Source organism: Pocillopora verrucosa, chromosome 14, assembly GCF_036669915.1.
Source record: "Pocillopora verrucosa isolate sample1 chromosome 14, ASM3666991v2, whole genome shotgun sequence".
Taxonomy (NCBI): Eukaryota; Metazoa; Cnidaria; class Anthozoa; order Scleractinia; family Pocilloporidae; genus Pocillopora; species Pocillopora verrucosa.
Window position 1 is genome coordinate 12,472,799 of NC_089325.1, and position 11,783 is coordinate 12,484,581.

General features: G+C 39.5%; 2 protein-coding genes across 2 annotated transcripts; both read left to right on the forward strand.

Moving 5' to 3' along the window:
* The first annotated feature begins 135 nt into the window (after positions 1–135).
* LOC131782415 (beta-2 adrenergic receptor) lies at positions 136–1,347 on the forward strand. The gene has a single exon (XM_059099150.2). It carries the CDS (start codon positions 343–345, stop codon positions 1,345–1,347), a length of 1,005 nt encoding a protein of 334 aa, XP_058955133.1. The 5' UTR covers positions 136–342.
* Positions 1,348–2,344: 997 nt separating this feature from the next.
* Positions 2,345–11,641, forward strand: LOC131782390 (bone morphogenetic protein 1-like). Its single transcript, XM_059099121.2, has 7 exons — positions 2,345–2,597; positions 5,246–5,284; positions 5,862–6,242; positions 7,158–7,907; positions 8,889–9,281; positions 9,999–10,385; positions 11,050–11,641. The coding sequence occupies exons 1-7, from the start codon at positions 2,582–2,584 to the stop codon at positions 11,223–11,225; spliced, it is 2,142 nt and encodes a 713-aa protein (XP_058955104.2). The 5' UTR covers positions 2,345–2,581; the 3' UTR covers positions 11,226–11,641.
* The last annotated feature ends 142 nt before the right edge of the window (positions 11,642–11,783 follow it).

The window sequence follows — 11,783 nt, forward strand, 5'->3', positions numbered from 1 at the left end:
ACTCCATTCAGAGACCATGCTAAGTGCAGTATAAACGAGTCATAAATAGGCTACAACGAAAGCGTGCGAGTTTGCATGTGAGGTACTGTTGGCAGGGACCACTGTCAGCGCGCATTCAAGTGAAGATTCCTTCAATCACGAAAAGTTGTCGGCCACAGATACGCTTGTAAATGCAAGGCGGAATCAAAAAGTCAAGTTATGTCATGGCTGGATGGACGATGGCACATGTAACTACAGACGACGTTATGTTGTGAATCAGACGTCAAAGGCTAGTAATTAGGGACTTCTATTTGAAAACGATTAAGTGCAAGATTTTTTGTCTACAATCGAAACCTCTCATGAATGTTTGTTTGTTGCAAGATGAACTCAAGTGAAAAGTTCTGCGTCGATTCTACTTTATCAAACGAATTGGCTCGTTTCAAACTAACACCAACCATCTATAACATCTTGGTAGGTGTATGCGTCACAAATGGTCTCTTATCGCCAATCGCAGTGGCAGGAAATGGTCTCGTTCTTGCTGTTATTCTGAAGTTTCCAAGTCTTCAAACTAACTCGAATCTTCTGATATTTTCGCTTGCTACAACAGACATTCTCGTCGGTGCGGTGGTACAGCCCTCGTTCATTGTGTACATCGTTAGTAAATTAAGATTGGACTTCTCCTGCATGGCTTTTATGTCGTACTTATATACCGAGATCTTCAGTCTCGGGCTGTCTATTTTAATGTTAACCCTCGTGTGCTGCGATAGATACTTTGCTATAGTTTTTCCATACAAGTACATCACTCGCGCCACGAAGAAACGAGTCATAAAAACTGTGGTTATTTTCTGGGGCTCGTGGTTTCTGTTCAACGTTATATGCAGAGCAGTGAGAGTGAAAAACGACGAGTTCTTTTCACCCGTTGCCTCCGTTGTGATCGCAGTTACTTTCAGTTTGAACATCGTTTTGAACTTCAAAATTTTCCGCATCGTGAGACTTCACAAACGACAGATTCTTTCCCACAACCAAGTCATCATTGACTTTAAGACACGAGAAAATCCTGAGGGACAAGGTAAGACGGAAAGCGACAACCCACGGACCCGTTCACAAGACACACGCATGGCTGTCACAGTGTTGTTAATTTCCGGGGTACTCATTATCTGTTATTTACCTCTTATGTTGACTTCGGTGGCGGATATGATAGTAGACAGAGATGATATCTTCGATCACGTTATTTATCCATTAGCAGAGACTGTAGCATTTCTTAATTCTTCTTTAAATCCGTTTCTCTATTGTCTGCGGTTCAAGGAGCTAAGACACAAAGTGAGTCAGCTTTTAAGGATTTCGACCGCCTCCAATGAAAACAAATGAATTTATCAAAGGCAGAAATGCATGTAAAATAAAAAAAATTGGGCATTAGTGTAATCTGTGAAGCTTTTATGTGATAACTTTTCACCCGTGATCGCAGTCATTTTCAGTTTGCACATTGTTTTGAACTTCAAAATTTTCCGCAAACTCGTTGTCAAGCTTCCTTTTCTTGTCGCTCCCGTGGAGAGAGAAATACCCTGGGTCTATCTCTTTGTCGTCACAGGAAGCGGGATAAATTGACAAAAACCTACGTAGTTTTCTATTTTTTAGGCAATGTCTATTTTTTCGGACTCCGTTAGCAGTAAATACTACCTAAAAACCTAATCCTTACCCCAAAAGTTTTGCCAAAGAAGCTTGCGCTAAGAAACCACCTGGCACACCCAGAGAACCAGTCAAAACAAAGCATTCGCTTTATCTTGCTCACCTGAGGAGTTAGCGATAAAACTCCTTACGAAAATGTATTGGTAAACTTCATGTAAACATACACCAGGAACTATGGGCGGCCCATAAGGAACCTTCTCTAGAACTTTTTCATAGATTACATAAACTAATTTTAACACATTTCTCTCCATTTCTTTTCCAAAATACCAAACCGTTTCGTTAGCCCATAACATTAGGATAACACACATATTTTTGAATAGCCATTCCGAACTCTGATTGTGTTCGTTCAAGGGTTCTTAAACCAGTTTACACTCACTTTACTTGGTTCGTTTTACTGCTTGATAGTCTCGTACCCAGACCTTCCACGGTCCAGCGGTAGTTACAATTAAACGGTAGTAACTGTGTGCGAGATTAACTGCTAACAATGCTTCTAACCATAAAATTCAAAAGATTTCGTAAGAATTCTTGGAAATAAAAATTTACTTGGTTTGAGGGTGCACGTGTTTAGAGGTAACTTCAAGTCATTCATGATTGGCGTTGGTCAGTCGACACGACGAGGACACTTAGTGGTATGTTATACCACCTATTTAGAACAGAAGAAATGCCTCAGCTTAGCTTTCAGTAAATGAGTTACAAGTTAAGGGAGCGTGAAAGGTCAAGAACGAAAATAACTTTATTTTCCTTAGCTTAGAAACTGCATGGTGGCATTTTTTGCGTACCTGAAAACAGTACGCGAACATAACCCGAAAAGAGGAGCAGTTTAGACCTCAGAAACGGTTGCGTGACTTCGGTTTTCTTTACAAAGAAGAGAGCAGAATTTTGCGTTCCCACCGTCTGTGAGTTTTTGAAAGCAGCAATGTCCTTTATTTTAGGTGGGTAAAAACACTGTTTATGATTTTAGATAACTACCGTAGAATCTATCATAGTAACCTTTCATATAAATGACATTTCTTTGCTCGGATTCACATGCCACGACAGCTGAATTGGCAGCTGTGGGTACTTTCTTGTTTACATGTCTTTTAGTTAAGAGGATCCCTGATTTTCTCGCATGAAATGACCCCGATTAAACGGAAGTAGACGAGAGATTATATCTCTCATAGTTACTGAATTTTATGGAAGTAATCTTATTAGCAAATACGCGAACTTTTACACGTCCTCTCTGCAAGATTTTGTACAAAACAATACCTCACAGGTAATTTTAGAGTTGAGTTGAAAACGTAAATTTACTACCGTAAAGAGTTTAAAGGCCGACGTTTCGAGCATTAGCCCTTCGCCAGAGCGATTGGGGGAGTTGTGGGTTGTGTGTGGGTTTGTATGCAGAAAATGGAGCCGTGCTATTGGTGGGAAAATGGACTGACTAGTAAATAAGAATAAATTAGTTGAATGAAAAGGGCTCGTTGATACCGTGGGGATCAAGAGTGCCGATTTGGAAGATAAATTTTTGTTCTATTGTTTTGCGGCCTTCTGAATTACCTAGTTTTAGGGAAAGGCTGCAAACTGCCATATCTGGTTAGAGTGATTAGAGAGATCTAAGTGTGTAGTGACTGGTTTGGATGTGTCCTTGACATTTCTTTCTTTGTTGTGAAGGTGTTCTCGGAATCGGTCACCTAGTTGTCTTCTTGTTTCATGAATGTATTACTTATTGCAATAAGTGCAAGTTATGCAGTAAATGACACTCGCAGAGGTACGTGTAAATTGATCAGTGATCATAATGGATCTCTTGGGTCCCGACATTTTCTCTATGTTATTAATTAAAGGACATATTTTGCATCGAGAGCAAGCGCATTTGACAGTTCCAGACTGGTCACTGGTTTCTAATGTTTTTGTCGCATTTGAGTGAAATTATTGGAGGTTGTGAAAAGATAGTACCAGTCTCTGAGTTGTTTTGAAGTAATTTAAAGTTTTTTAAGAATGATAGATTTAACTGCATGGTTGTGAGGGTGAAATATAAGAGTGAATGGAATGCGGTCAGTGTTTTCCTTCTTAGCCATTTGTATTGCTGACTGTTGAGCAATTTGTTGGGCACCATGGTGGCCTGCTTGAACAACAGAAACAGGATAGCCATGTTTAATTGAAAAACTGGTTTATTGCCTCTGATTTTTTCGGAAAAATCAGAGTTGTCACTACATGAATGACAAAGTTCAAGAAACTGTGAAAAAGGTATAAAATTATTGACATGTGATGGATGCGAAAATAAATACAACAAGTAACTATGTGAATCTGTAGGTTTGTAGTGAACACTAGTGCCTAAACCATTGCCTTCAATTGAAATTTTGATGTCTAGAAAAGCCAAAGAAGTGTTGGAAATTTCTCAGGGATATTTAAGAGCTGGGTGAAAGGGACTGATGGCAGTTATGAATTGAGTGAGCTCCTCTCTGGTAGAGGAGGTAGCACCGATGCAGTAGAGGAGGAAGTGCTGACCGCTCTTCAGAAGGGTGCTTGGCATTATAAAAAGTCTAAAAAAGGGCAGAGACATAGTTATTAGACTGGCCAACAAAGACGGCGCAGCTGTTGTTTGACAGGCTAAAAAGCTCTGCGGCAACTTTCTGACACCTCCTCTACCAGTGAGGAGGATAACGAAGAGATAATACCAGAGCTGGGATGAGAACACATCCAAATCAGTCGCTAGACACTTTAATCTCCCTAAATCATTCCAAACAACGTATGGCAGTTTGCGGTCTCTTCCTACATCTAGGCAGTTCAGAAGGCCAAAAGACACTAGAGCAAAAATTTATTTTCTAAATCGGCACTCTTAATCCCCACAGTGTCAATAAGTGCTTTTCATTCAACTAATTTATTCTTGTTTTCTTGTTTCCATATTCCCACCAATAGTATAGCTCCATTTTCTACATATAAATCCACACACAACCCACAATTCCTCCAATTCTTCTGACCAAGGGCTTACAGTTGAAACATCAGCCTTTAAACTATTTACGGTGGTCAATTTTTTAACTCAGTTGTCAACATTAAATTACCTGTTATACTCTTCCACCAACACAGCACCACAGTTTCTTTAGAAACTTACCCCCTTTAATACCTCACAGAGGCTTGCTGGGTGTTTTATATTCATGATAAAGATTCAATATGATATTCATCAGCAATGGCTGTAAGGGAAACTTCACCTTAGATTGTGGGGTGCAAGTGACTAATAGACTTGGGCTTGGATGTTTTTCTTACACTGTTGGAACTTGGTTCATTGTTACATTTGTAAAATCTCCCATGTAATTTGAGACACTGTCCAGCAGATGGTAGATGAGAATTATTAAAAGAAAAAGCATTTTGAAACAAAAAAAGTTATACTGGAAATAGGTAAGATTCTCAAAACTCATTTATAGGGAAATATGTAATGGTAGAAGTGAGAATTATCTACAAATCTATTCCTTGAGCTTTTTCAGTGCCACTTTAATTATTTGAGGCCATATTTCAAAGCAATGATTAACCTTCACCTAACACAAGTCATATTGACATCTCAAGTTTTAGAGAAATAATAAGTGCATTGTGTCATGTTTTTTCTTTTTAGTGTTTTGTTTGCTGCTCTGCAAATTAGCAGTGACTGAAGGTAATTTATTCAAAAATCAATTAACACAATTTACTTTTGATAAGTTTTAGCACTGTTACTAAAGTTCAGTGAAATCCAATTGAGAAGTCTTTACAAGCTACAAGACATGGAAAACCAACTAAGCAATGTGATGTGAGAGAGTGAACTCCAAACATAAACTTAGCACTGTGGTTTTTACCTTGTGTCAATACTGACTTTTACAACCAATCTCCTGAAGTGAAAAATATTACTTGAAGTTAACAGTTCACAATCAAAGTTACCCTTGAAATCTGTGATCTTAACACTGCTATAACAAGGCTGTGGAGCTGAGAAGTTAGGCCAGCCTTGGGCTTGTAATCTGGTGGTCCTTCATTCAAGCCCTCCACTCTTCTACACACTAAATTAATTTTATTGATATCCACGACTTCAGTGCCTTGGCTGCATTTATTTTTAAAAGCTTTGTTGATTTAATGTTTGTTTCAAATCAGTTTGCATTACTGCTGAAATGACTAATCGAAGGAGTGTCAATTGCATGTGATGTTATTATTATTATTACTATTATTATTATTAAGTATTGTGAATTCTTCTCTTCTAACAGGGCTGTCTTGTTCTTCTTCAAATTCTCGTGACCAAAACAAGAACATTTTATTGCAAAGTTCATCTGGAGTCATTGAAAGCCCAGGGTATCCAGATGGTTACTCTTATGAGGTGATCAGCCAATGCCACTGGAAGTTAGTAGCCCCAGAGGGTAAAATGGTTCGCTTGACATTTCTGAGTTTTCAAATGAATGATTATGATATAGTGGAAATCAAAGATCCTGTTGATAATTGGAGTGCCTACCGCTCGATAATGCGATCTGGTTATTTGCCTACATTCACTATATTCTCAACTGGACGGCAGCTTGAGATAAAGGTGTCAGGAAATCGCGGAAAAACTGGTCCAGGATTTTCTGCAACTTACAAGATGGTACCTGCTGCAGGTGGGGACAAAGATATTCTTGGTTTGGCATATTATACAATTCACTTTTTGCTTGTTAGACTGTTAGACTGGTTTGATTCAGTGAAAATACGATGTTAAAAATGAATTTTGAGACAGTATCCCTTCCATTGTGGGGACCAACTGAGCCTCAATACTCTTAGCCTGCAGAGCAGGCATAATTTTGGCAAGTGAGTGTTCAGTATTTTCTTAACAGAAATTATGGCCACCATCTTTGATTTTAATGGCAGCAGAAGGCTAGGGAGAGAAAGAAATTTGTAGCTAGGGGGCAGTTGATGGTCAAAAGTAAGGAGAGGGGTAGGGGTAGGGAAATGAAGGTTACCCCCATTGTCCACTCTAACTCCAAAATCAAACATGGCCAGTCAGATACACAATTGCGAGCTTATAACATTAGCTGGCATCAATAAGATGCCTGCCCTGCAGGCTACAACACTCTTGGAGGGACTGTTAACTCAGTTTTACTGTTTTCTAAAACATAAGTTTTGATAATTAACCCTTTAACTCCCAGAAGTGATTGGGAGGTAACTTCTCCCTATAATATCCATACACCATTCAGCAAACAGGTGATGAGAATATTAAAACTTATCATGTAGAGGATGTTATTATTGATCTAACACCAAATTCTCTTACTGATTGAAAAGGAAATGTATAGCAGCTAAAGGGGAGAATTGAAAATCAGATCCTGGGAGTGAAAGTGTTAAGAAAATTGTATGCTACAACACAGGAGGATATTGTTGAATATAACAACCAGTAAAGGAAAAGCTGAAGGAGAAATAGATTCTTTTTAGTTGGGAGAATTTCCTTTTAGATGCCTATGAAGAGTTAAATTTTAACTTAAGGAGTTGCATTGGTGCTAGATTATTTTGTAACATGTCCTTTCTTTCTGCTTTTTTTTAAGTTTCACATGGAAAATGCAACCCTGAAAAAAATACCACAGTGCACCTGACAGGTGAAGGGATGAGTTTTTTTACTCCGAAATTTCCTATGTACTTGGGCAAAGGAGCTGCTTGTGTTTGGAACATCACAGTTTCTGGTGGAAAGTTTATCAAGCTGACATTTTGGAGTTTCAGAGCCTCTGGATGTGGGAAGAACTATGCAAATGTTTCTGAAGTGACAAATGGCAAACAGACATTCTTAGAAAAGTTCTGTAATAATCAATACAGAAGTGATCAGGTGGTATACTCATCAGGACACAATCTACTTATCTCTGCACTATTCAAGAAAGGTGGATTTGTTGCCACCTTTGAGGCTGTCAGCTCCATTCCTGGTGGAGATTCTTGTCTCAATGATGACGAAATAGAGCTGAGTAGAAGTTCTGGTGAATTTGCAAGTTATGGCTTTCCCAATCTCTACCCTAACGATGCTAAGTGTACCTGGACAATAACAGCCCCCCCTGGGTATCTCATTCAGTTAACTTTTAACTCATTCAACTTGGAGCCTTCTCAAAATTGTAAAAAAGATTTTGTGAAGGTTGTGGAAGGCACACTCTATATTGATAGTCCGGGTAACACTGTTCTTGGCACTTTCTGTGGTTCAACATTACCAGGAGTTATTCGATCAAAATACTCAACAATGTACATAAATTTTGAGACAGACAGAGCAGGAATGTACCGAGGCTTCCATGCAAGCTTCATAACATTTCCTGACCGTAAGTGCTCATTATGTACAAGATATCCCTCATTTTAATTGGTCAAATATTTTCTCTTATGCACCATTAATCACGTAACTGAATATAGGTGGCAAAAAGCAAGGAAATGGCATCAATGTTCCACTAGTTCTGATCCCAAATTTCATCCAATACCATGAAAGTCTTCTTCATGAGTTGATTCACTTTACGAGAATGTGTTGCTGTCATTACAGAAGATAAGGAAAACCTGTTTGTTTGGAAAGCTGCTTTGAATTCCGTAGCCAATTTCTATTTTCAATGCTTGCTGCTTCTTAAGGAAGAGCTTCTTTGTCTGGTTGAGGTGTGGATAAAGAAAAACTTTTGAGTCCTCATAAAGAATGGAGCCTCAGACTAATGGTTTTATTTTTTAACCATAATTCTTGTTACCAGGATATCAACAATACTATTACTTTTTTTGAAAACAATACCATTGTTGGTGGTGTAAAAAGAGGTGGTGAATTTTTAAGGCTGGTGTACCAGTGAAAGAAGATATAAATAACACAGACATAATCAGAGAAAAAGAACTCGAAGTGCTCCCATTAGGAGTCAGTCCTCTGACTTTCCATTAGTACTTTGGATGCTCTTCCCACTGAGCTGTGGGGGACTTATCGCAGGCTAGGCCATTTAACTATAGCCAGTGTGACAAACTTATTTCATACTCCATTCATCCATCTTCATTTACATCATGATTGTGCACAAACATCACATATTGATATTCTTATCCTAGCAGTATGCAGAATGTTTGTCACCATAGACCCAGTTAAAGGGCCTAGCCTTCCACGAATCTCCAATGGTCCAATGATAGAGCGTCCGAAGTAGTAATCAGAAGGTGTAGGTTTGACTCCTAATTTGCAGTACTCAGAGTTTTTTCTTTGAGTATGTCTGTGCCATTCACTGATTAACATCATCTTTTGATGCTATTGTTGATTTTAATATTATAATTGTTTCTGTTCTTTTTTTCAGCGAATGTGGGACCCTGCAAACTTGATGGATTTGACAATGTTATTCAAATGACAGGCAGCAAAGGGGAAGTTTTTTCGCCCAAGTTTCCTCCGGGGACCCCTCCCAGAGACATGATGTGCACATGGACAATCACAGTTCCTGAGAGACACTTTGTCAGGTTCAACATGATTTTATTCAGGTTTGATGGCGACTGTGGGAAATGGAACACCAGCCTTGAAATTCGCGATGGAGGGAGTTCAGCCAGCAATTTGTTAAAGTTATACTGTGAATATATCTTTTATGGACGAGAGCTCTTCTCTAGCGGTCGGCAACTTTGGGTTAGGTTCAAATCTCCCAGGGCTGATTGGTCGTTTTTGCCTCGGTTCAGAGCAGTTTTTGAAGCAGTGAAACAATGTAAGGCTTTATTTATTGAGTGCTGTTGAATTTTTCTCTATGTTGTGTTAGTTGCCAATACGAAAGAGACAGTATTTGCAAGGAAAATCATCTTTGCGGCGTCTTAACTATTATTGTATTGTATTGTAATGTTTTATTTCACTCTACGGCCCGCTAAATTCAATAATTTGTTTGATATGAAATATTCCTCCTATATTTGAACCCAGAGATATCAAATACCCTTGCTACCCTTATTTCTCGGTCTGCACCGTAAGTTACGGAAACTCGTTTTTTTCGCTCCGTGTTAGCCTGCGCGCCCCGCGTTGGGGCCGTACATCCGTGTTGAAAAAAACTCGGTCCGCGAACTCGGTTTGTAAGATGTACTTAAAAGCGAGATTATCCTATATTTAGGGGGCTTGTAAATAAGGGGTCGTGAATACTGACCTTTAACAGAACGAAGGTAAATATTACACACAGAGACGTTAGGAACTGATGTGCATTCATGCATACAGCCGCTAGCGCGGGAAAACATTTGCAACCAAGTCACGTTGGTTTTGATTTTGCTTCTAATTGGTCGAGAGCCTGTGTCACTTTTCTGGAACAGTAATGCACTGCAGTGATGAAAGGAAATGCATTACAATGAAATACCAGATACTTCTACACTCGATTTTAATATTGCTCTTTAGTGTTACCTTTTTAGAAAGGAAATTTTTTTAATTTTTATTTTCGTATTTTCAGTACCAGCCCCCTATTCTTGCGTGACAGATAAGCGCGACTTTGATCTGTCGTCGGAGACTGGTGCCCTAGCCAGCTACAACTACCCTCTGCCGTATGATCTGCCGTATACAGTTGACTGTACCTGGACAATTAAGACTGGGAAACTGAGAAAAATCCAACTGTGGTTCGACTCGTTTAATCTAACAGACACCAATCCAGAGTGTTCGCATTCTGATGTCGTCGAGGTCGGAGATGGCGACTGGTCTCTGGGTGGGACACTGATTGGAAAATTCTGTGGATCACAGATGCCTCCAGTTATAAACTCAAATGACTCCACCATGTGGGTCCGGTTTATTACCACTGGAAAGACGAAACATCCCGGATTTAAAGCGAGCTACAAATCAGTTGGTCAGTATGAGTACCATGTGTGCGTGTGGCATGGAAATTCTTTGGATTTGAGTTTTGCGTATTTTACGGACAGCGGAGACGTAGCCAGGGGGAGGTCCAATGTTACTTGTGCGCCCCTTACCCCCTCCCTCCCCCCCCCACTTTGTGAGATGATATATATATATATATATATATATATTTATATATATAACTATTTCAAAACGCTCAACCTATATAATTCAGGTGGCGAAAAAGTGCAAATCTGCAGAATCTACACGGCACGAAAAATATCCCTTATGGTGAAACAAAACCTAGATGTAGACATAACGTTGGGGTGGATAATCTAAGTGTTATTTGCCTGAACCGCCCCCCTCCCCCCCCCCACCCTTTTAAAAAGTAACATAGTCACGCCGTTGGTTGGTCTTCGACCCTTTTTGGGGATGACAGGAGATTTTAAACTTTCATTCAACAAAAGGGTGGATTCTCGAGCGTATATTTATTTTGCTCTGTACGCGCAAATGAAGTGGTTGTAACTTTCCCCATATCTTTCTCTCGGGGCCTGAAAGTTTTCCCCTCCCCCACCCCCTCCCCCCTCCCCCCTCATCCCCTTTCTCCTTCCCCTTCTTTTTTCCCTCTTTGTTAGAACGAAGCCGTAATTTATTGTTGTTATTGTTACTCTCCCCAGTGTCCACTCAAGGCATTCTGGTGATACTGGCCGGTTGTCTCGGTGGGGTTCTTCTTTGTTTAGTGATTGGAATTGGATGCCACAGATATTGCAGGTCACGTCGATATCGAGCTACACGCGGTGACGAAATTTTAGTTATTCCGTTGCGCGAAGAAGATGTCGCCACTGAATTGTAAATGAGCCTGTTAATATGAACCATGAATTCTTAGACCAGTGTTGCTTCAGTAATACTAAAGCTGCACGTGATTTTGAGGTCAAATGAAGGGTGACTCTCTTGCAGCAATTATAAACTCCAAGTCGATTTTTGCTCTCCATGCATTGCAAGAACATTGGTGGAAAGAAGAGACTTCTCCTACTTTAGAAATCACCTACTGGTGCTCAGAGAAAAAAAGGAGAAAAAAAGATGAACTTACAACAGGGGGTTGCTATACCAAACCTAGGGTAAAGCTGGGTTAATTTTGGTGGACCATATTCTGAAAAATATTCAGAAAAGTGATATAACTTTATTTGTTTTGAATTGTACACATCACTGAATTTATAACACGCTGATACCTTGGACATTGTTAACTACAGTTAAACTGTAATATTAAATGAGGTGCTGGCTGTAGTTACACATAAGATGTCCACAAAACGTTTGGTTATGAGTGAGATTGTTATTAAGGACAAGTCGTAAAGTATAATGGTCGAAAAATAGATTGCTCCCGGCCTTCCAATCCCCTTTACACGTGAAGTGC

Coding starts and splice junctions, on each gene's coding strand:
- LOC131782415 (XM_059099150.2), top strand. CDS start 343: ATGTTTGTTTGTTGCAAGATGAACTCAAGTGAAAAGTTCTGCGTCGAT.
- LOC131782390 (XM_059099121.2), top strand. Junction 6,243..7,157: donor CAAGATGGTACCTGCTGCAG/GTGGGGACAAAG, acceptor CTTTTTTTTAAG/TTTCACATGGAAAATGCAAC. Junction 10,386..11,049: donor AGCGAGCTACAAATCAGTTG/GTCAGTATGAGT, acceptor TACTCTCCCCAG/TGTCCACTCAAGGCATTCTG.